A 25,884-nucleotide genomic window follows, 5' to 3' on the forward strand; every position below is an offset into this window, starting at 1 on the left:
TATACATACCTTGAATCTCAATACATATTTTTAAGTAAATACGTTTTTAAATTTAAGCATTTTTAAAACTTTTTGAGTCATTCGCCTTATTGATTCATCGACTCAAATTGTCGGGTCCCAAAGTGACTCCAATAAGCGGTGACCACTGTATAACGAAATATCGTTTTTTTACTATTAATTTTTTTTATTAACTACTAGCTGAACCCGTGCACTTCGTAGCCCGTTAAAAATCCTACCTCTTATATGTCTCAAACTGTGTGTTAAATTCGTTTCCTGTAATTCTGCTAGCAGTATACTTTTAAGCATATAGATAGATAACGGTTAAAATATACTTAAAATCTTACAACGATATTCAATTTAATTTATCATTATGTAATTTTATTTGTTTTATTGAGAACAGTCTATTATTTTATATTATATTATATTATTTATTAATACTAGGTAGGTATGAAATTAGTTTATTTGACTACGCTGCATACAATTTTATACGCAATCGTGTTATTGCCAAACCAAATTATGCCATTGCGTGTAGTTATCTCAACAAAATATGGGTAAGATAATCACACCTATATACAGGTAGTTCATATAATCTGTGATGATATTGTGACGTAAGCGTTTACAAATCATAATATAGGTCATAATCAAAATTGTTTGCTTACTTTTCAATCTTATTCAAATTGTTTTCCACAAAATTAAAGAAGCCGTGCAAGCTGGTCATAGAGCAAAACGTCTTAAATTCAAACATGGGCGATTCGGGCTTGTTATATTTTTGATGCACGAGATTATTTTCTTGATACGTCGGTGACTTTTCATCTTTGACGGCTCCGTACGGGAAATATGATCTCTACAAGTATAGATAAACATAATATTAGAATTAAAAATAAAATATTTAATAATTATATGTAAATAATGATACCTACCCATTAACAATAATAAAAACAAAAAGCGGGTAAGTGGATGTCGCTCTGCTGTACATTAGGGGGTGGGGTGGACCTCTGACTAGGGTAGGTTAAATTTGAATGCAATGATAGGACAGGTATCATTGTATACGAAAAACGATTCTGAACAGAGATGATATTTTAATGATATATTAATAGAGATATTCTATTTTGAAACAAATATTTTATTTTTCAATTAAGTCGTATTTTGCATAAGGCATGGTTAATCAATTTTTCCAAAAACATTGTATGTTGTTATCTTGATTGTTAATACCTTATATTATAATAGATACACATATACCTGGTTCGAGGATAAATTGTTATCGTTACGCGATTTCATAAAAACTTAAAACTCAAACGCTCGAAATATTTTTCCTATAATGATAATTTTCTCTTTAGCTATTTGAAGCAAAACTTATGGAAAACTTCAACAGTGTTGAATTTTTTAACCTATGATATAAATACAAACAATTTTATGAATTTTGAACTACAAAATAATTTGCAAATATTCATGGTTTTGACGAATTTTTGTCAATATTTGAACTTCAAATGCTAATAAAAAAATTTGTGCCTATGTATTCTTATAATTTTTTAATCACTATAAGAATAACTTATAAAAATCTTTGTATTCAATTTTCAAGCATTTTTGTTTGGCCAAAAAAATGTTATCGACACTACAAAAAAAAATTTTCAGAAAAATTGAAAATTTCAGTTGTCTATAAATATCTCAAAAAAAGTCAAAATATTTTGAAAATTAAATCATGTAAAGAAAATGCCAATCTAAATAACTGGTAAAACTTTCAAGTATCTACGATTTATACTTTTTGAATAATAACAAATATTTAAAATCGTTTGAGGATAAATCGTTTTCGTTACGCTATTTCGTAAAAATTTAAAATTCAAATGAACTTAAAATTTTTCCTAGTTTTGACAAACGGAGTAGTGGATAAACATTTTGCGAACCCCGTACCACTCCACTCTGCCAATCAAAATTTTAAATACTTATAACTCAAAAACTACTAGCCCTAAATTTGATTTTTATGAATCAAAATACTTAGAAAAATATTCTGATTTGGAATATGAAAAAGTAAAAACTTAAAAAATGATAAGGATAAAAAATATTAAAAAAAATATAATTTTTTAATAAAAATGTTGGTTTTTTAACAACTTGATACCGTGTAAAAAATTATTTTGAAAAAAGTAAATACTTTTCGAGATAATTAGTGTACCCACTTAAAAGAATCACCCTGTAGATTATTAAAAATTTTTAAATCTTTGATTTAAAAAGAAAAATTTTTATGCATTTCTAGTTTAAAATAATTTAAAAATTATCATGAATTTTTACGTATGTTGTCAAAATTCAAACTTTGAATGTTATAAAAAATTATTGTGACTATATATTTCTTTTATTTTTCAACTGCTTTTGTAAAAATATGTTAGGAACCTTGTATTTAATTTCAAATCTTAGATATAAAAGGAAATTTTTTATGAATTTCTAGCATAAAATAATTTACGAATTTTGGCGATTTTTACTATGTTGTCAAAATTCAAACTTTAAATGCTTATAAAAAAATTGTGACTACATATTATTTATTTTATTTTTCAACTGCTATAAATATTTTACTGCTTAAATAACTGGTAAAATTTTCAAGTATCTACGACTTATACTTTTTGAATTAACAAATGTTTAAAATCGTTTGAGGATAAATCGTTATCGTTGGGTAACGACTATTAGGAACACACGGAAAGTATTCGGCCGTCCGTATGATGGGAATGCGCGCGGTGCGGTGAGTCAGATGTTTGATAACATTATGATAATAAATAATTCGCAATTTTTCTCGAAACTAAAACAAATATTAAAAATTAAAAAATTAATGAAAATAAAAATTTTGAAACGTCAATATTTTCAGAAAAATAAACTCTACAAAATGGCTATCTTTAACTTTTTTAGAAATAATTAAATATAAAAAAATATTTTTTTTTAAACTTTTTTACCAAAACATAAAAATAAATTAAAATATGTATTAATTGTAGTTCTTATCCCCGTGAGTCTTATTACAAAATCAGAATTTCGATATCACCATTATTTCGGCAGATATCGCAATGGGTAAATCCACACGGGACGGGATCACCCGAGTTGCGTCCCGTAAAAAAGGTATACACGAATTGCGTTCCAAAAAATACAGGACGCAATTCGTATATTTAAATCAGGGGTTCTTAAATAACTAACAAAAATAAATAACAGTTATAAATATAATATAAGTCAATCAAATATAATAAACAAGTAAATAAACGTTAAATCGCTTAAATCCAATACAAATTAATATAGTCCATAATATAGGTAATAAATAAGTTAATTAATAAATAATAATAATAATGTTGTCAATAAAAATGTCAGTCAAAAATTAGGTTTATATTTATTAGATAAGCTTTTTACAAAATCTAACCTTGTTATTTTATTTTCATTTAATTTTTTGATTTGATTTTCAAAAAATAAAATATTGTTTCGGCGCGGTTTCCTATATTGACGTACAGAAATTAGCGAACTTCTTATTAACATAACACTATCGGTTTGCATTATCTTTAAAACATCTAAAAATATATAAATATTTGGATGGGAACTATTAAAAAAACTATTAAATTTTTTATGAAAAGACTCGCACGCGTTTGTCGTTCGCTGTAAACTTGAACTCTTTTCTGCCCATATTGATGGAGGGAAAAGTGATTCTTCTGAAATATAATTATTGACTAAATAGTCAGCGAAATCTACAACTTTAGAATCAACTGGTTGTATTTCTGATAATTCAAATGAAAAAAATCACCAACTTCCTCTGGACTCAAAAACGATAATCCAAAAATATATGATAGATAGTTTCCAACGTCTCCATTCAACCCATATTCTTTAGCTAAGCCCAGTTCTTGCATCTTTCGCCACCACGATTGTCCTAGGTGAAACCTGCACCCTTTTATAAGTGTTTCTGGCCAAATTTTCTGAATTGCCTTATGAATAGAAACTTCAAAGTCAACATAAATTATATCAATTTTAAATTCTGGACACACTTTTGAGCATTCTAAATCAATAGCTTTAAATGCTTCAGAGTAAGTAATTGTTTGTTTATCTTTTAATAAAAAATATACTAAAGGAACGTAATAATTGTTAAAAAGGCCGTGAACTGTAAATAATTGGCAAAAAAATTTTGTACAATATTCAAACGTGCCATCAACATACACTGTTTTAATTTTACTTAAAAACTCTAAATTTGATTTACATGTAAACATTACTATACCATTAATAGAATCATTTAAAAACAAAAAAGGTTCATTTTCGTTTGTAGTACAGTTAAAATATTCGTTGGCAATTTTGGTAGCTGTTCACTACGAGATCGATATAAATTATTTTTTATATAGCGAATATCGGTAATTGTTAATGTATTTTTAACACTGATATCAATACTTTCTTTTAAATGTCGATGCATTAGTTTAGCTGGTCTTTCATATAACTCTTGTGTACCTTTTCGTTTAAGAGAATTACTTACAATTTGCCGATTTATAATTGCTTCAGATAGTGCATCGTGGTTGTGGGCAGTATCGCTCACGTAGTAAGTAAAACATGATCATTCTCGTTAATTTTTAAATATGCTTTACACGTTTTCACCGTACATTTCCAACGTTGAATATTATTAGCCAAACATTTATGGAAACAGAACTTATAATTATCAATTATTTTCAAATGCTTTTGTTTTTCACTTATAATATTTTGCACTTCCATTCTAAATAATATATAAAAACTAAACAGTTATCACAGCTCACGTAGGTATACGAAAAACTAAAAACTGAGTAAGAACGAAGACCGAACTGCAGTAAAAGATATACTAAACACAACAATATTATTAATAGTAGATACTGTACCCACCTAATTAAACATTTTATATCAGCTTGGTAAATCCAAAACATTGCGAAACTAAATGCTATATAGTATATACACATACATATAATACTACGTATACAGTTAAACAGTCGCGTTTCACAAATTATTTTGTATTGTATTAAATACCTATCGACTTGATATTATTTTTATTTCGATAAGATACCATTATTACTATATACTATACTAATAATTGGATTTTATGGCTGGAGATATTATAGTAATAACTTATCTACACGACTGTCGAGTATCGACTTTAGCTAAAATAGTTGTATAAATGAATAAATTCAACAAAGTTGAAAAATCCCAAAAATTGCACTTAAAACTTTTAGATTTGAATTATACTATTAAAATAACTACTAAAAATATACCTCGGAGAACCCCTGAAAACGGAATAAAAATTCTACTACCTAACCAATATAGTGGGACGCAATTCATGTATACCTTTTTAACGGGACGCAACTAAGGTGCCCCGCACGGGACACACTGTATATCTAACTACAATACATTATACGTCTGCAGTAGACGTGTAATACAATCAAGTCGTATAAATAAGAAAAAGGGATGCTAGATCATGAGTCGTCAACTTTTTTCGTGTCAAGAGCCAAAAAAAAAACAAATATACATTTTTCATGGGTCACAATATTTGAGTGTACCTACCTACGTTATTTTAATTTAATCGAAAATGTGTAAGTACCTATAGTTTCATACTGAATTTAGTTCATAGATGTTGGGTGTAGGTAACTATTATTTAAAAAAGACATCCACAAATAAGGGTATTAATCCACCGTTTCCAATCCATGCCATTCTAGCTCGCAGTTTTGAACATAATATCCGTCTTTATACGAACTATATAAGTTTTATTTTCGGGCACTATAAAATCGCTACGACGGTCACATACCGCAAGGCCCTGCCCTACACTGTCGTCTTTTTGTACGAAGACATTTTTTTAGTCGCGGCAGTCGGTTAATTAAAGTAAGGAAAATCGTATCCCTCGTCTCTTAAATTATAGAATGTATCTTTACCTATACAGCAGTAAGCAATTCACATTAAATAGATAAGTATATAGATAACGCTTACAGCGCTGAATAATTATGTACCACACTATTAGTAGAAATTCGAAAACATAACGTACGGCTCTGAAATATTGGCTGAGCAGGTTCTCCAGCTGCTCGTTTTCGTTTTTTCTCGTGCTGTGCATTTTAGTTTCGACGGGGTGTCTTTTGCGTAACATAAAATAAATTCTATAGATACTAACTATGTGAAATAGTAAAAATACGTTTTTAACATTTGACGAGACTTCGACAAAAAGCGGATTAGCGTGTTTGATATTTTAAATTTCTAATACGAGTATATTCATGTATGTGCACGCATTAAATATTTAAACACACAATAATTTCAATTATATTATCCCCGAGGGTATTTCGATGGTTCGTATCGAACTGTATAGGAACGGCAACGGAATAATGGGAAAATTGGTTAACAAAATCAACAACATATTTCGATTAGTAATACGTTTTATTATTATTTAACAATTATTAGTGGTACTATAATTTATTTTAACAAACTGTATAATAAGGCACGCGATGTGTTTACCATCGTGAAATAATATCAATTTGTGCAGAACAGCATAACTGCATAAGGCATAACATTAACAATAATTGACAAAAACTGCCGTTGCCTATATAAAATAATATATTATGTATATTTAACAAAAATATTAATTTTTAAAATATATGTTTAAATCTAATATAAATTATTGAGTTTGTCAAAACTAAAATTAATCATAATAAGTTATATTAAAAACAAGTTAAGTATATAAAATGTAAGCTCATATTAATTCCTAATTACACCAAATGTATACTGTAACCAATCAATATTATATGGATAATTTTTCTCTCCATAAGTAATATAGTATTGAACAAACAAAATGTTTTGTGTGGATTTAATGAAAATATTTCATTCCCACTCAACTTTAGAATTTGTAGTTGGTTACTTTGACTTGAAACATTATAATAAACTTTTGATTAAATGTTATCTAATACAGCTATAGAATGTTGGATATACATGATATTATAACCACTTAATAAGAATATATACCTTGAGGCAAAAATCAATTAAAGTGTTGATATTACTTGCTGCATCTATAATAGACAACTTTAACAGGAACTTATAATATCTAGAGGGAGTGTATGTTAAATTTATTTAAATTGTACCAGTAAAATATCAATAAGAAAAACAGAGAAAAAAATTACTTGTTCAATTCTGAAATAGAAATACAGTGTTGTAACTAGGGATTATTTATTAAAAATATGAAATATTTAATAATTAATAATTAATTACTAATTACCTAATGTTAATAAATAGTCAACATCAAAGTCTTTATTAGTTTGCATAGTACAGAAAGCTCACGCTGGAATATTATAGTAGTCCAAAAGTATTGAATATTACACTGTAAAATTCTAACATTCATTATCTACATTTTTGAAAAAAAAATAGTACATTAATATTTGATTTCAACTTTGTTGTTTAATAAGTAATTATTATAAAAATAGAATAATGAACGTTCTAACAAAATTAAAATACAGTGAAAACTTTCTATAACAAATCTGAAGGGACCATGTGATTTCTTTCGTTATTGGGAGTTTTCATAAGAGAGAGTAATTAATAGGTTTTAAATCAAACCAACCGTTATAAGTTTACTAAATGTTATTTACATAATATAGAGTTTTCACTGTAAGTGTATTTTATAAATATAATTTTATATTATTTAATAATCACTTGAGATACACTGGTTTTGAAATAGATACTTTTCTGTATAAGTTAGTGCCCTATATTGTTAAGATTTCTTCTTCTTGATACGGTTTGTCCAGATGGCCGGCCCGTGTCGTAAATGAAAACTAAGTTTCTTGTTTCGTAATTAAGATCTTTATATTTCTATTTATAATATATATATATATACAATGCAGGGATGAGTAAAGCGTCGATTTCTGTCGACCAGACTTATATAAGTGGGTCGACACAATCGGGGACGCTTGGGTAGTAGTCGGGTAATTACCGGACTCTATCAATACAATATTTGGACATATGATTTTAGATTTGTTTAATTAAATATTGGGCTCGGGAGCCGGCCGTCGTCGGTACAAACTTAGGTAAGTGGTACCCCGACGACGAACCCGGCTCGGGAAGGTCAACTTAAATAAGTGCCCTGGGTGGTGAAAGTATTGGCCCTGAAAAGGGCCGTTTTATTGAAATCCGGACTGTTCTGTTGGCCGCGGCACTGATACACGCCGTGGAGCGGTGGTTGTGCTGGTGTTCGTCGGTCGGACGATGCTCGAAGCCGTGGAGCGGCGTATCGTCGTTGAGCTGCTAGTCTTGTTGTGTGGTCCGGGTCTTCGATTGTCTGAACTAAACTGGATCGTTGGTAGTGTAGACGGTTTAGAGGCTTGAAGTGGACTGCCTAGATTGTCGAAAGTGCCCGGTATTTATACCCTTTTCGACAATCTAGTCCGTCGTTGGTTGGTCCGCGTAAGTGCGTTTAGACGAATGAAAATCACACCGTTGAACGGGCATTCCTTTTCATCATGTGTGATTTTCACTCGTCACAACGCATCTTTTTCCCAATATTATTATTTGGTGGTCTTGAAACACCTTTTTATATCAACGGTTGTTTGTATCGTAACATTCTTTCACTATAGCACGGAAGAATTTTTTATTATTATCTTTTCATTTTATCCAAAATTGGAAGCACCATGTTAAAAGTTGACCTCTTTCCTGGATCCTCATTCAAACATATTTTAATAAGTTTGGTGATATGTGGCGAAATATCAGATGGAATAGACATTCTTAAACCCTCCAAAGCCACCTAAAAATAAAACTGATATAGTTAAGTATTTATAATACAGAAATAATAAAAACCATACCTTCATCCCTATTTCAATTGGCGATAAGGGAGAAAATGGAATTTCTCGAGTAGCTAATTCCCATAGAAGAATAGAAAAACTCCACATGTCGCAGCTTCAAAATTAGTATCAATTTGTTTTTTTTTTTGTAAAGCTAGAAATAACAAGAAACACAACTTAACAATTTTTATATATACTTGTATAACAATTAACAATATCATTATATTTAGGATACTTTAAATGTCACAAATATCTAATGGAAGAAAATTATATTAAATCCAAATATTTACCCTCTTGAGCCATCCATCCAGGATAGTATACCCTTGCCTTTTCTTAGAATGAAAATTTAGCATCTGCCATATTTATTCTGGCTGTAAGGTCCTCGTCAATCTATGGATTAATAATAATAAGCACACATGAATTTAATTAAACAAAAATCTTAAAATTAAATATACCATTATATGATGACTATTAAGATGAAATTGTGGTATAATCCTTTCTAAACTATGCAAAAACGCCATATCCCTAGAAATATCTACTGCGAATCTAAGTGCTAAGGCTGTGTCCACTGTAACTGTCGCTTCTTCATGCAATAAAGTATGGAGCGAGCCCCAAGGCATATACTGACTAATAACCTCCAAATTAGGAGGGGAGTTACAACATCCAATCACTGGCAACACATTTGGGTGTGAGAATATTCTACAAACAAAAGGAAAATTAATTTATTAAAATAATTGTATGAAAATAAACATTCAATTTGAAAATTATTACCTCAGTTTTGGGAATTCTTCATTAAAATCTCTGGAAATTCGAGGAGTACATTGTCGAACGGTCAACACTTTGGCAACAATGTCATTCTTCTGCCAATGGCCACGCCATGTTTCTCCACTGGGTGAAGTAGCCATTTTTGTGTGCAAGTAAAGATCACTCAAGTTTATTCCTTTATGTCGTGATAATGTAGCATCTCCTAAACAATTTATAAAATAATTGAATATAAATTTAATAAATTATTCGTGTAAATTTACAATGATAATATAAAATAAATGAAACTTTGAATACATCAAAAGTAACAGATGATTCCTGAATAAGTTTTGTAATAATGATCTATACTATATTAAAAAAATCATCAGCAAAATAAATATGGGTAAACTAAGTTTAACACATAACTTATTTTAAATTTATAACAGTAAATAAATATGTTGTACTTAAAAATATTGTGATAATAAATTAACTTACTGCTTCTCCTTTTCAAACCTAACCAACTTTGATCCTTAAAATTGATTTAAGTAAGATCTTGTCCAGATTGCAAGGCTAAATCTGTAATAAATTTGTTTTTACTTTTTAATGTTATCAGTTAAGATAGTAAGAAAAATGCATTTACCAACAATAGTACTCAATAACTTTTAAATGTTTTAAAATTGGTCCTTTTCCCTTGTCTAGCGGAGTGTCTCCGTCTTTATTAGCCAAAGCAGCCAATGCACCATTTTCAATAAGTTCTTCGGCTATTGCTTCATAGCCCCAGAAGCAAGCGTAGTGTAATGGAGTGTTACCGTATTCGTTTGTAAAATGAATGTCTGCTCGGTTTTTCAACAACTAAAACACGAAGAAACACTACCTTAGCTATTATACTTCATATCAATATCAAACATAGAAACTTGTAGACGCAACAAAATAGTTAGACACACACCAGATGAACGATTTCATGGTGACCATGGGCCGTGGCCAAGTGCAGAGGTGTATCATTCTATCGATTCATAGAATTTATGCGGGCGCCCCTCTGCACCAGCATCTCGACGATCTTCAGATGGCCTTCTTTGGCAGCCCAGTGCAACGGACTGAATCCGTGATCGTCCCTAGAAACGTACAGCAAAGAGTAAAAATGTCTGATGATCATCACATTCCTCCCACCTTACCGCAGAGGAATGTTCAACATTTAACTCACCCGTGGTTCATGTCGTGTTCAGTATCATCGAGCCAAACCCGCACTTGCATGGTGATGCCTTCACGGCACCACTGGAATATGTCTTCCATCGATTATATGAACGAAACCTCTGGACACACGGACAGAAATCGAACCAGGAAATTGGCCTAGATTGGTGTGAATGGCCAGGCAGATGCTGGGAATCCTACGCACTGTGACTGTAATACTGTAATGCTTATTTACTGCTGTCTGCTGCAGCTACGCGGACAAACACTCCATATTTGGCAATACCAAAATAAACAGTGTTGTCTCGACCAACGGCAGCTGTTTAAAGCAAAGGCACTGATAACGAGATGACCGTTTAATAGATTATTAATCAAAATAATAATAAAAATATTATGAGTTATGACATATTTATTTGCTGCTGATTTTTGTATTTTGTGTGCGAAACGCTGTTGCTTATAAAGCAGACAGCAGACAGCAGCAGCCCGCTTAGGTTGGCTCAGTTGGCTGTTTTCTCCGTCACCAATAACTCTTAATTCATTATTCCTAAAATAACTAAAAATATTATAGTGAGATTGTGCGAATACCTATATCCTTCAGTCTACATATTTTCTACAAGCAACATTACAATTATTCTCTATTGTGTTATGGTTTTTACGCACAACACAAAATAAACGTACGCACCAATTTTATATTAAATAATGAATGTACGAGTATTTATTTAAATCAAATTAAAAGTTTCTGTAAAGTTTCGAATTTTCTGTGATTTGGGAATCAGTTCAGTTTGACAATAAAAATGAAGATAATAATAAAAGAAAATACACTACACTTTGGTGTCTTCCTGAATACCATTAGACTGTTCTGCTTCTGGTATTTTAGGGTTATATATTTTTGTGACATTTTTTCTTAATTTAAAACTTAATGTAATATTGTTAATATTGTTAGTGTTAAAATAATACAAATGATAATACCATAAATTTCAATGTTGAAAAGTAACGAAGGCTCCTTTACGGTATGTTAAAGTTTATTTAACTCAACTGCTTTATTAGTTAGTTGGTTCAAATTTTGAATTAAGATTTTATTAGTGAGGTTCTGAGGAATAATTGTTCTGACCATGTCTGAAAACGTGCGTAACGGTTAATTCCTAGCATTTTCTGGTATAATATCTGAATCAATATCCCTACTAGCTTTATTATTAGAAATTAATATAGTTTCTGAAATTAATTCTGCAAGATGGGAGTATAGTTATTCTGCCTACTCCCTCAATTTTGATCTTGGAATTTTCTATTGATTTTGTGCAAGTGATGGTACCTACTTCCGGTTGGGTATAATAGATCCATGAGTTAATTTGCTCCAACTGATGCCATATAGGGGTTGTTAAGGAAATGAATTTGAATTTGCAATGGTCTGGGTCAAATTGGTTATTGACTAGTAATGAAACTACACATTATCGCTCCTGCACAATGTTGGATATGCTGATTACCTCTACAAAGTTTATAGGGTTTTAATGTTATACATTCTTCCCACTTTTCTTTATCTAAAGTGATAAAGTTTTCGTTGTCTCTGGTCACACCTAAATAATCCATTTCAGGATCGACTAAGAAAATGGTTCGTTCGCTGTGGGGTATGGGTAAAGGAATTGGATGATATATGTTATATTCTTCACTGGAAATTAGTGGAATTTCTATTACATAGATAAGATAACTTATCTTTAAAGAATATAGTTTTTTCAGAGATTCTGAGAATATCATTAAGAGATTCTGTATTTACTTCCAACGGAAAAGTATTTCCAATTGGCAAGTCTACCTTAATTTCAAGAAGTTCTTTAATAATGTGCTGTGGAGTAAATACGCTAGTGTGGATTTTACCATCTAAGGCTGTGTTTATTATGGATATAAGGTTCTGTGTTTCGTAAGCGTATTTGTTAAATACTAGTTCAAATAACAATGCTTGTTCCAATACCTTGGTGCGGAACGTCAATTTGTTAAGGTTTTGAATAGTATTGTCTATTTGTGCTTGCAAGTACTGGAGGTTTTGTTCCAACTTTTGTTGTTGAAATTCCAATTGTTGTGTAGAATGATTTGCTTCTGCTTGTAAGAATCTGATATTTTCCGGAATATTGCTTTTGCTGGATACTTTGTTTCTGTTTAGTTCTGATATCTGATTTAGAATTAATTCAACGTCAATCTTCGAGCATACACCATACAGAACGTTGGCCATACGTCTGAAGGCTTGCCCCAATCCTCTTCGAACCTTATTATCATCATTGCCAATCGCTAACATTAGACTTCTGTGATTAGCATCGATCTCGTTTAAATATGGCAAAGTCGCTCTAGAAAATTGTTGTATAAACAGAGAGCAAATCTCTTCAATTTCCACGCTACCAAATTTGTTTTGCATATTTTTGCAGATGGTCATGGTTGCTTCATAGTGGTGCATGATGACATTGTATTTGGAAATTAGTGATTGTACATCCAAGGAGACTACTAATTTCCAACTAACATGTGATAATCTGGCTACTCCTTGTGACTCATAATAGATCCCTTGTTGGTTCTTGTATGAAGTTGAATTGAATACTCGGTGATTATTATCGGAGTCCAATCCATGGGGTAAAGTGTCTGTGTTTCTTATTGAAATTAGGCTGAGTCTGAAACATAGTTAGACTCTTTCATGAAATTGTTTTAAAAGGTTCCGGTGTACCTTCACAGGTTTGTTTTTCTTAAGTATCGTGACGATGGGGTAAGGACCTAACCATTTTGGTGTTAATTTTCCTTAACGGGCTTTGTCTTGTATCAGGACTCTATCGCCTTCGACAAGGTTTAGAGGTGCTATTGATTTATCATAACGCTCTTTAGATTTGTGTTTACTTTCCAATAGCTCTGCTCTCGCTAATTTATGAGCTTCCTGCATTTGTTTCTTCATTTCAAAGTGATAGTCTTCATAATTGTATTGAGGTTCTGGGTCTCGAGTGAACGAATGAGGAACTGTTATCTCATTTCCATAAACTAATTGGTATGGTTGAAATTTGGTTGCAGTATGTACCGTTGAGTTGTGACAGAACATCGCAAACGGAACATAAGTGTCCCAGTTTTGAGGATCTTTGTCGACAAAACTTCGTAAGTAGTCCCCTAATGTTCTGTGGCTACGCTCTAGAGAGACATTACTTTGAGAATGATATGGAGTAGTTGAAGTTTGTTTGATCTTAAGAAGTTGACAAACTTCTTTAAATACGTGACTCAGAAATTCTGTTCCACAGTCGGTGACAAGACTCTTTGGAAGTCCATGTAAGCACACAAATTGGGTTACAAAATGGTATGCTACAGTGTTTGCTTCATGATTCATCATAGGAACTGCGCATGCGAATTTAGAAAGATCATCTTGAAGAGTTAAGATGAACATATGTATTTCCTTTATGAGATTGAGGAAATGGTCCTACAATATCCATGAAGACTTTCTCAAATGGTCTGGAAGATGTGGTGGTTATAACCATTGGTTCTTTGACTGATCGATTTGGAATTTTATTACGTTGGCAAGTCTCACAGGAAAGGACATATGTTTTGATCATCTGCCTCATTCCCTTCCAATGATGCTGCTGTGATATTCGTTGGAATGTCCGATTTATTCCTTGATGTCCCCCCAAGGGAGTCTCGTGGAATTCTCGAATAATCTGTAACTGGTCATCTTTCGATAACTGTTCTGGTGTTATAATTTTTATCTCCCAATTTTGAAATATGTAGTATAGCATGGTCTGTATGGTTTTCCCATTTGATTCCGTCCCGATCAATCACTAGGCACGGACACGCAAGTCGCGTTATTTTCCGCTCTTGGCAAATTTTTTTGAGATTCTGAAGGCTTTGAAAAATATCTGCACATGTCGGTTTCTGCCAAAACTTTTCTTTAGTAATGAGGTAGAATATGTATCTACCTGCTATTTCTAATGACGCCACGTCGGTGACCTTTTCTGTAGACTACGTAGCTGTGTCAGGTTGCCGAATTTTCTTCTCATTTGTACAGCTACTCCGTGTGTCATTTCGAAATCAGCTGCGACGCAATGTGCAAGGGAAATGTTGGGATCTATTTCAAATATATTCCCCGATTCTTCGCTAACATTTTTAGCTGGTCCCTTTAGACTGGAATCTGCGTTCAGAAATTCCTGATAGTTGTCGATGATTTGTATTTCTCCCGAAGAATTAGCTCAATGGAAGGTTTGAAGGTTGAGATTTTCGGAAGTTTCTGATGGTTCTGCACTGTCTGGATGTTTTGGGTTCTCGGTAGCTTTTGATGATCTGGTGACGACTTGATTTATTCGGCTTAAAGCATCTGCATTTGTGTTGCTAGTGCCAGGTTTATAATGAATAGTGTACTGGTGTTCTTCCAATTTTAAACGCCATCGCGTTAGGCGTGAACCAGGATCCTTTAGGTTGAACAGCCGCACCAATTCCCAATGGTCTGTTATAATATTAAAATGTTGACCGAAAAGGTACGGACGAAAAACTTTAACTCCCCATATTATGCTTGCTAATTCCTTTTCTGTAGTATTGTAGTTTATTTCCGCATTACTTAATGTCCTGGACGCATAAGCAATTGGTAGGTCCTTTCCAATGGATCCTTGGGATAGTACGCAACCGATTGTGTAATTGCTGGTACCACAAGTAAGGTTGAAGGGTCTGGTGAAGTCTGGATACTGAAGGATTGGGTAGTTTATTAAGAGGTTTTTCAATTTTTCGAATGACTGTTGACATAGATCGCTCCACTTGAAAGGTACATCCTTCTTGAGTAACGAAGTTAGTGGTTTAGCTATCTGTCCATAATTTTGTATGAAACGTCTGTAATACCCAGAGAGTCCTAAGAATGATTTGACACCTTTTACACTTTGAGGTATAGGAAAATTCTGCACACATTCCACTAATTTTGGGTCTGGCTTAACGCCTTCGTCGGTAATCTGATGTCCTAAATAAGTGACCTCTTTCCTCAAAAATTCACATTTCAAGGGCTGTAGCTTTAGATTGAATTGTCTGAGTCGTTCTAAAATTTCTGTGAGTTTCTGTGAATGATCTGGGAGGTCCTTAGCGTAAATAATGATGTCATCAAGGTGTACAAACGCCTTTAACCCATTCAGGCCTGAAAGTACCTTGTTCATCATCCTCTGGAATGTTTCGGGGGCCCCTTTTAGACCAAACGGCATCCGCAAAAATTCGAAATGGCCTTTATCCGTAGAAAAGGCTGTCTTCTCGCGATCTGCAGGGTTCATGGGAACCTAATGATATCCTTGGAATAAATCGAGTGTACTATAATACTTAGACTTGCCTAACTGATCTATGATGTCTGTGATATTGGGAAGTGGGAAAGCGTCGCCCACTGTAACATGGTTGAGTCTTCGAAAGCCGACGCATACTCAATATTTTACCACTCCGTTAACGTCTGGTTTCTTTGGAACTACCAAAAGAGAAGCGTTCCAGGGAGAATCGCTAGGAGTGATTACACATTCTCGCTCTAAAACCTCAATTTTTTCAGTTATTTCTTGCCGATATCGCTGGAGTAGGCGATAAGGTTTTTCGTGAATTGGGCGAACTGCTTCAGAAGTTTTGATTTCGTGAGTCACGGTGGTTGTTGCAGTGATTTTATCCCCTTCTAATTGAAACACGTCTGAGTATTGCTCGCAAATAATAAGCAATGAGGATTTTTCTTCTGAATTTAAATGATCTGTTCGAAGGGCTGAGTGTAAGCGGGGTATTCTATTCTTTAGTCAGGGTCCGTATTTTGTGAAACTTGTGATAGGTTCACATTCGCTTCGTTGAAATCTTCGTGTTCAAGTTGTTCTGATTGAGGGATTTGTAATTTAACTTGATTGTCTGTTGGATTAATGAAAGGAACGTATATGAGATGATTTCTTACTGTGGTAACACAATTTCCACAAGTGATGGCCTTTGTAATGAATTGGCTAGAAATTAGAATGTTTGAATCCTCTGTTTTATTTGGAGCTGGAATGGCAACGAGTTTCTGTTCGTAGTTGTATTGTTAAGTTCGACAGAGGGGGAAGGATTAATTCTTTGGATCGGTAGTTAATTATCGTTTCTTGTCCGATAATAAATGGTTTGCCTGAAATTCCTTCATTTGGTACTGGAAAATTTGAATTAACGACCTGAAATTTAACCTTCCTTCCTTCGCCTCCAATTTGATGTTCGATTGTAACGGATCCTAGAGTCGTCACAAAATTTTCTGTTATTCCTTTGAGTTCGTACACGAGGTGGTCGTATTCCATTACTTCATCGCGCAATGATGAAAGTTTAATTAAATTTAAGTCACTACCAGAATCAATTAAAAATTTGCTGCCCGCTTGGATGGTCTGAGGACTGTAACATTGTACATGGTCCTGTTCAATTTTCCGGCGAGCTGTATTATTTAGAATATTTCTGCGAATGAGATTGCGGCTGTTTTGAGGCTTCCTGCTGGTCGCCCGCCGTCGGCTCCCGACCGTAAAGAGTTTTTTGAACTTCGGGCTGATGCGTTGGTAGGTTCACTCGTTCGTTTTGAATTCACATATTTTAATTTTCTGCATTCCTCTTTTGTATGACCTGGTTTTTTTACAATATCTGCAAGTAATTGTGCTCACAGATGCTCTAGGTACAGTGCTCGTTGATGCTCCGGTTGATGATCTGGTTGTATGAATTTGAGTCCGACAGTCTCGGGCCCAATGTCCCATTTTATTACAACGAAAGCAGGGCGTGCTTGGTTTTTTTGTACCGGATTTGCCATTTCCTTCATAGAATCACTTTGACTCTGCGAGTGACCTTCTTACCCTCTCTTCTTCTCGCGCCACTTGAATTGCCTTCTCCAACGTCGGAGGGTTTCGAGCTTTGATAAAGTCCTTCAATTTTCCGAGGCCTTCGATGAAAACCTGTATCGTATGTGCCTTCAAACTGTTTTCCAACGCCGTAGCTACCTCTGCTGATTTTCCGCAAGTTTCCTGTTCTAAGATAAGGGTCTGCAAGGACTCTATACGAGTGGAATACGCCATAACGTCTTCTTCTGGTTTTTGTTTACTAGAATAGAGTTCCAGATAGAGATGAGTAGTAGTTCGTTGAGGTTCTAATGAAGTTTTTAGAGTTTCTTTTAAGTCGATCCATGATTGATCGAACGGAATTTTACTACGGCCCGGGCTTTTCCCGTAAGCCGAATAATAATGCCTTGTAGTAGTCGCTGCTTTGCTTTCTCATTAGCGCACATAATTGCAGCAAACTCGCATTGTTCTAGGAACAGCTCGAGGTCTTCTTGATTTGCCCCACTGAATGTCACTGGTAATAACTTTAAGGCTGCTTCTAATCCGATCGTGTCTACAGATTTCCCTGATTGCGATAAAAGTTCTGGTGGGTTGTTCCGTGATAAGGTGTCCGTCGCTAAATTTTCGGACTGTTGGGCGTCCTCTGTCCCGAGATTTGTTGGTTGTAGTAAGGTTCCGTTATTATCCATTACGATGGTCTGATCTAAAATATTTATACGCAAGGTATGGTTCGTATGAACAAGCACTCTATCTACGGCGGCTAATGTTTGGTTAACGTTTTGCAATAACGTCTCGTTACAGTCTAAGATCTCAATGGTCTGGTCTATAAAATGATTATCAACCGATATCTCCGCAACGAGTCGTTCAGATTCAGGAATTTGTGGATTTGCAAATCTAACAGGAAGACTAAGACGTGGAGCTGGGAGAGGGTTCTCAAATGTTTCGCTACTATCTTCCAATTCAGGAGTAGTGGTCCTACTACTATTACCTCCTGTATCACTCATCAACTAAGTATTACACAATAACGATCTATGCAGAAAACTACTATTGTTATCACTGCTAGCCCTGACGATGATATAATAATAAGAATAATAATAATAAGGAATTTTCAATAACTAATTTAAATGGTTAGTATGTTAGTAAATGTTGTACTCACAACACCGCAAACTGTACTGATGCTGCCATGAGTGTTGTCGTGAAATTGTCTGGAAAAATCTGGTTGGCTCAGAGTGTTGTCGATGAACTGAACCGTAAACGACGTAATTCCTCTTCGACAGCTCTTGTTGAATGGACGTTCGCATGTCCCGAAACAGCTGGCGCGGGGACCACTACTGGTAGTGGGTTTAAAATATTGCTCCGTTATTGTTGATTGTTATTGTAAATAATGTTATCAATATTCTTATCAGTTTTGTTAACCATTATCGATATTGATAACAATGTTGATTGCGATAATTAATTTCGATTTTGGCTATCGATTTCGATTTTGACTATCGATTTCGATTTTGATGTCTTACCGTTGCTTGAACTGGTTCGACTGATGTCGGATTCGGGCGGCGCTCTAATGCCACGCGCAAGAATTCGCTAACGCCGGAAAAAATATATTATTTATGTGATTTTCTGGAATTTTCGGTAGAATATCTGAAGTTTCTGAGTTGATCTGGAGCGTGTGAATTTTCTGTAAGTCGTATTCCGTTTACACGGACCAGTGCGTGATCGACTTAGCTAGTTTAAGTACTTCAAAGAGATTTTACTTTAAGCGTAATACTGGAATCCTCAGATCCCACCGCTGCCACCAAAAATGTTATGGTTTTTACGCACAACACAAAATAAACGTACGCACCAATTTAATATTAAATAATGAATGTATTTATTTAAATTGTTAGTAAAAAAGATTTAAGTATAACTATAAATTGTAAATCAAACACTGGTTATATTACGACTAATCGTACGATACATGTAAAATGCTCTGGTTAAATATACGTTATGTCTAAGGCTCGGTTCTAACTACTACTGACTGACTCCCTGTGTGTTGTCGAGACGGTGCCCCGTCTCACATCAAAAACCCTTATTCAGCGGTTCCCACGGTGTCAGCGTCGGACGACACACACACTCTGCATTTTGATTATAAAGAAATACCTCTATATATGTATTAACATATAGATGTATCAAAATCAACTGTGTCGTAGTTATGGGTTCTTAACAATTGTGATTACGACGAGCCGTCGTGCCGCTTATGTGCGTTCAAAGTTTAAATTTGTTATTACCTATATCGCTTTTGTATTGCAATTTGTAGCAATTTTTAATAATAATTATAATCATGTACGGATCAGGACTTGTAAATAGTTTTAATTGTGATTTCCAATCTTTATAGTTAACTCGTTTGAGCAACACTTTTTAATTTATATTTAAATTTAATAACCACATTCATCATCCCGCGTCAATCGTCTGATAAACACGTCGACTTTGTCCGTTCATTTTGCTGATCAGGTGACTACAACTTACTACCCGCCCGTAGAAATTGTAATCTTAACAGTTTTAAAGGTTGTGACTTGTGGAAGAGAAGTTGATGTTCTTTAAGCGTTTTAACATGATTCGTTCAAAAACATATAAAAAAATGTAATGTTTTTATTTAAATCGGACCTGTTGTCAGTTACATAATAAAATATTATTGGAAACTTTTATTAAATATTTTATACTATATCTACATAACGTTTCATGATCATTTTTGTTCTATTTGTTTTTTGATTGAACATGATCGATATACTGTTTACTTAGACCAATGCCATTGGGTATTGAGTATTATTAATTACCACAATTAACTTATATTATAAATGTTTCGATTCTGATTGGCTGTCACATACTTAAAAATTAGCTATTTATTTTCTTTTGTTTATATATAATCAAATGATTAATAATCTAATTATAAATCATAAGAAAACAAATTTTAACCTCCTATATTTTTACAATGATAATTTTATATGTCATTTTGTATAATGAGTGTTGACTAACATTGTAAGAATTGTGAAAGGTAATTAGTTGTACTCGAGTTTTATAATTTGAAATTATTTGTATGCGCGTGTGTTGGTTTATGCATGATTTTAGATGAATTGCTCAAAACAGTTTTTTAAGACTTTAAAGTTACCTTAAATAAGTTTAAATTGTCATGCAGTGTGTGTAAACAACGCATCCCTCATAGCTAGACAGACTTTTTACAAAAAAAGGTTGGAATGTTCTAGTTCAATTTAAACATAATTAATTAATATAGCTCATATTGTAAAAAATCAATAAGTGAAAAAGTAATTTAAAACTATAGTTTGTACCGATATTCATTATTATTTTTAATGTTTTGTAATTTAACTATTAGCATTTCCTACTACCTTCCCCCAAAATAAAGAAATAATTATATGGTACTTTATAAGTTCTAACTGTTGTGTGCAATTAATTGATATTTGACAATAACAATAATTGTTAATAGATAGCAATTAAACTGTTTCCAAAAGTGGGTTTTGATGTAAAGATAATTAAAAACCAAATAATAATTATACTATAGATATCATTCTATATTATTATTAACTTTATCTTATTGAATAAATTAATTGAACTCAACTATACAATCAACCTACAAACTTAATTTTCATGTTACATAATAATATTGTTGTGAAGCATAGTGTTTTACTGTTGATAATATAATTGTTTCTGAAGTAAATACCTTGGCAAATTGGTCTCTGTTTCAGTTTACAAGAACAATTTTTCTCTTCTGTCAACATGGTCAAAATTAAAAGTGATTCTGAAGAAATGAATGTTTCAAAGCCAATCATATCAGTTGCCTTAACTATGGTTTCTATTCCATTGTCAATGATCTTATGGACTAGCAATATTATTTTCCGAAAATTTTATGGCGATAATGTAAATGAACTAGATGGTAAATTCATCAACTTAAGCATAACAATTAAACAATCCTAATCAAAGTTCTAGAGATACTAGAGATACTTATAAAAATTAAAACTTAACACAATAGTTATTTCGTGTTTTTTTTTATAAATCTTTTTAAATAAATATTTGGACATGGCTAGGAATTCTTGTTGTTTTACAAAATCATTAAATTAATCCTTTTACTGCTACACTATTTATACTCTGCAATCTGTGTACCTATTAGGTAATTCATAAAATGAAGTTTTTTTTTAAATATTTGTTTTGAGATCTATGTGATCTAACTAATTAAGTTTAAAGTAATGCTAGCCAGGGTTTCCTAAAGTTATTTGATTACTGCCCAATGTTAATATTATTAAATATAAAAATGTATTTGTATGTCTAAAGCAGTGAGTGGTTTAAATGTTTTGGACATGATTGAACATCTGTACAATGGGGCTGAATTTCTAAAAACATATTATGACATTGTATATCAAAGGGCCTTCATCATCTCCCATATTTATAATTTTAGCTATCACATGCAAATCATAGCATCTACTAATACGTAATGTGATGTATAATTGTATATTTTTACGTTTAAAGGTATATAATATTCTAGATAGCCCTCTAGCTAAAAAATTTATTGTAACATATGTCATAGATAAATTAGGTGATCGGCGCTACTGCGTCTGTAGCAGTGAAAGGATTAAGATATTTACTGTTTTTAATAGTACCTATGCTCTTTTGAGAACAAGAAAGATGCTGGGCAGTTGACTTGTGCCCATAGGTGTGGCTCTGTTCTGATGCTTTGCCTTGTGCTTTAGCATCTGACCGCTACCGATGAAAACTAGTCAAGACCTGTTCTTATTCTAAAATGAATATAGAACATGAACTATGTCAATTAATTATATTTTATTAATTAGATGTTAATACAATTCTTAGAAGGACTTCCACCTCTTCGATGGTTTATATCCACTTTCATTCCACTATTTATTGTTGTATGTGGTTACACCAAACGTAGTTTAAACCTAAGTGGAGCACTATTAGGTTTGTATTCTTGTAAAGTACTATATTATATAGTTATAAACTAACGATTTTCAACTTGGGGCATTGCCAATAAATTTTTTAGTTGGCTATACATAAAATAATTTGTAAGTGTTTAGTATTGTTGCTAAAACATAACGATTATAAACGTTTTAATGCCTTAAAAAGATTGAGAATCGCTGGTCTGCACTTTAAATCTATAAATATAGAACCAACATGAATTTAATTTTGATGTTATTCAGGTGTGATTGTTGGTTTTGTATTGACACTAAGCAGCTATGGATTTCTGGCATGTTTGCTAACATTTTTTGTTACATCTTCCAGAGCTACAAAATTTCGGAGTAAAACTAAAAAACAATTGGAACCTGACTTTAAAGAAGGTTAATACTTTAGTTATTTTAATATTGTTTGTTTTTATTAATACATTTATAAATAAACAGGTGGACAAAGAAACTGGATACAAGTGTTATGTAATGGAGGAATGGCTACTCAACTTGCGCTCTTGTACATTTTAGACGTCGGATGTGGTGAACTACCTGTTGATTTCAAACGTTATTATCGGCCTTCTTGGTTATCCATTGGTATTCTTGGTAAGATTTGATTTTGCTAAAGTTATTGGTTCACATATTGAAAATGTAAGTTGAAATTGTACTTATGTGTTATTTAGGTGCTTTTTCTAGTTGTAACGGTGATACTTGGGCTTCAGAATTAGCAACAGTCTTGGACACAGGCTTGCCCATATTAATAACAACTGGTAAACCTGTTCCCAAAGGTGATTGTTTAGACTTAGTTATTTGGCTAGGCGTTGTTCATTGCCGCACTGATATGCAGAATACACAGCATAAGACAAAATTGCACACAAATTATTAAATAGTGGATATCCCATTACCACTCACAGATTTATTCATATATTTTTCACATGGCAAAAACCATAACTTTGAATTTAGACACTCGTAGAAATTCTTTAAAACTGATTCAGACTTTTTTTGATTTTAAGAAATTATTTTTTCAGTGGCGCGTATTATAACTGCAAAACTCTTCGATAGCAGATATTAGTATGAACCATTTGGTTTTATTGTAGCTCAATAATGTCTGGTCACTAGTACTCAGTTCCAGCCACCTCACAAGTTTTATTTTATTATTAACTTTTTATCTACATTCTGAAAACTGGACATTTTATATTTTTATTGTCCTAAAGATTCCCCAAGGGACAAAGGGACAGATGTTTGAACAATGGGACTGTTGTGTTTGAAATTAGGTATGTCTATCATAGTATATTATATATACATCTACCTATATAGATACTATTATTAATTATTTTGACATTACACTCACATAATGGATTTTTCAAATTTGGATTGTGTCTTTATTCTATGGAATTTTCATTTAATTCTATGTAATATTTTCATATTTAAATTTTTGTGGTATTGTACTATCTTTATGTGAAGAATTAAGCTATATATTTTAATAAAACTTTGATATACACTATTTATGTGTGTGGCATTGAGTCTTTTTTATGCGGAAATGGAAAGCGCTGATTTTACTATACTATAATAAATTATTTGTATTATCTGTAATAGTGATAGTATTTGATATAATTAGAGTATTATTAATTGTATAATCTATGGCCCAGGTACAAATGGTGGTGTGTCAGTATTTGGATTGGTTGTCAGTCTTTTGGGTGGCATGGCTGTCGGATTAGCAAATTATGCAATGCTTATCTATACAATCGATGCAGAAATGTTAGCCAGAAGTCCTGTACAGTGGCCAATAATAGTAGCTGAAGGTTTTGCCGGATTAGTTGTCAGCGTTGTTGATTAAGTATTAGGTGCCACATTACAATTGTAGTAATAGGTGACTATGTATATAAACAAAATAGTAATCATATTTGTAGATTAGATTAGGCCAAGGAAGCAAATGTGCTGAGGCAGTTAAAATGTAGATATAAAGCAAAAAGTATAATAAGAGGAGGCAGTCGCGGTATGTCAAGACTGCGATACGTTTGATTGTAAATTTCGTGTTTGTTTATATAAGTGAATAAAAAGTGTTTCCGACCCGAAAATTATATATTTTGTTTGAGTGGCCACAACCATTCTAAGTATACTCCTTAAATCTGATCTGTAACCGATTAATTTATAGTCATTGAAGATTCAAGGTTTAAACGGTGAAAGTAGTCCTACGTTAATTGTATTCTTTCAATCTGATCTGTAACCGGTTAATTTATGGTCTTTGAAGATTGAAAGTCTAAGCAGTAAAGGTAATTATATTGACGTCTAGAGGATCAAACTGTAACCGGTTAATTTATGGTCTTTTGGTAACTTTAGTGTCGAAAGAGGTATATCACTGAAAAGTGCATATACGACACAATATAGTGGTAATTCTATTTTTTCCTCATAAGTTTAAGAACTTTTGTTTTGATATTCAGTACATTCAACGAAATATATTTTACTAAAATAGTATTATTCGTTATTTAAGTACATAAATATGTGCTAAAAAATTCATAACATGTATTATCAAAAAAAAATAAAAAATAATAATAATAATAATAATAAATAATATAATGAAATATAATTTTAAAAAATATTTACGCAACTATCTTATTATCTTGAATAATGAACAATAAACACAGATTAAACCCAGAAAATGTTAATACAAACACAAACATGTACTCATGAATCGTTATCTAGTATTGTTTATTGAGGTCATATATATCAAACGAATATCGAAAATGTTATATTTAATGTATATAATTAAATATATAAAATATATAAAATATATATATAATTTAATTTATTTAATGTCTATTAAATTTAATAATTAGTATTATTCTATTACTATTTTGTACTTTTGAAAATACTGGAAAATTGAAAAATACAATCATGTACAATTAATAATTATTAATAAATAATAAAATATAGTAAATGAACAAATTGTCAAAATATGTAGGGAAAAATAGAATTATTGAGAAATTTGTGAACACTTGTACTTATGGCAAAATATGTAAAATAAAAAATAGTTAAGTTCATTGGAAATCCCTTGAAATTAATTTGTTACTTACGTAAATTAATTTATCAAATCACAGTAAAAATATGTATTTATTTATAAATTCGAGCCCTATATTACCTAGTAATTATTATTAACTATCATTGAAACGTAGGTAATCGTAATAGTTCTTTAACTAAAAAGTGATATTAACACATATTAAACCAATGAAGTATTTTATATCATTTTTATTTAGGTTATAATCGAAAAACAGGAGCAATAGTAGAACACCCAGGTAAAGATGTTGTGCACATATCCGGAAGAAGAATATTGGATAATCACAGTGTCAACTTGATATCGAGTGTTATCATGGGAATTGTAACCCCAAAAATTGCGTACTTAGTTTGGCCATAAACATAAAAAATATGGTCACTTGAGACTTTTATTTAATGTGACTATTTATTCCATTCTAATAGCTA

General features: G+C 32.2%; 2 protein-coding genes and 2 pseudogenes across 3 annotated transcripts in view; 1 reads left to right on the top strand and 3 right to left on the bottom strand.

Annotated features, from left to right (window-relative positions):
* Positions 1-6,111, bottom strand: part of LOC107168717 (pickpocket protein 28-like) — a 37,239-nt gene extending 31,128 nt beyond the window's left edge. The window contains exons 1-2 of the mRNA XM_089229023.1: positions 5,999-6,111; positions 660-844 (exon numbers count right to left, since the gene is read on the bottom strand). Coding sequence (XP_089085149.1) covers positions 660-844; positions 5,999-6,097 — 284 coding nt within the window. The 5' untranslated portion in view covers positions 6,098-6,111. The remainder of the gene's footprint in view (positions 1-659; positions 845-5,998) is intronic.
* A 1,829-nt stretch (positions 6,112-7,940) lies between these two features.
* Positions 7,941-10,814, bottom strand: LOC149054755 (scaffold protein ILK-like; annotated as a pseudogene).
* Positions 10,815-11,512: 698 nt separating this feature from the next.
* LOC149054756 (uncharacterized) lies at positions 11,513-13,340 on the bottom strand (annotated as a pseudogene).
* Positions 13,341-20,021: 6,681 nt separating this feature from the next.
* LOC149054757 (transmembrane protein 19-like) lies at positions 20,022-24,259 on the top strand. 2 transcript variants are annotated; one of them, XM_089229021.1, is made up of 7 exons: positions 20,022-20,086; positions 21,205-21,392; positions 22,322-22,426; positions 22,666-22,803; positions 22,864-23,013; positions 23,091-23,195; positions 24,057-24,259. In XM_089229021.1, the coding sequence occupies exons 1-7, from the start codon at positions 20,037-20,039 to the stop codon at positions 24,242-24,244; spliced, it is 924 nt and encodes a 307-aa protein (XP_089085147.1). In that variant the 5' UTR covers positions 20,022-20,036; the 3' UTR covers positions 24,245-24,259. The 2 variants fall into 2 exon arrangements, with proteins under 2 accessions (XP_089085147.1, XP_089085148.1); XM_089229022.1 differs by lacking the exon at positions 20,022-20,086 and having other exon boundaries at positions 21,375-21,392; positions 22,303-22,426.
* Positions 24,260-25,884: the final 1,625 nt, after the last annotated feature.

Source organism: Diuraphis noxia, unplaced genomic scaffold (assembly GCF_037042655.1).
Source record: "Diuraphis noxia isolate RWA-SAM2 unplaced genomic scaffold, SU_Dnox_SAM2 contig0005, whole genome shotgun sequence".
NCBI classification, from domain to species: Eukaryota; Metazoa; Arthropoda; class Insecta; order Hemiptera; family Aphididae; genus Diuraphis; species Diuraphis noxia.

Excerpts from the sequence above, each read along its gene's own strand:
- LOC149054757 (XM_089229021.1), top strand. The coding sequence starts at position 20,037 with ATGTTCTTTAAGCGTTTTAACATGATTCGTTCAAAAACATATAAAAAA. Across the intron at positions 21,393-22,321 it reads TAATGTAAATGAACTAGATG|AAGGACTTCCACCTCTTCGA; the intron begins GTAAATTCATCA and ends TACAATTCTTAG. Across the intron at positions 22,427-22,665 it reads CCTAAGTGGAGCACTATTAG|GTGTGATTGTTGGTTTTGTA; the intron begins GTTTGTATTCTT and ends GATGTTATTCAG.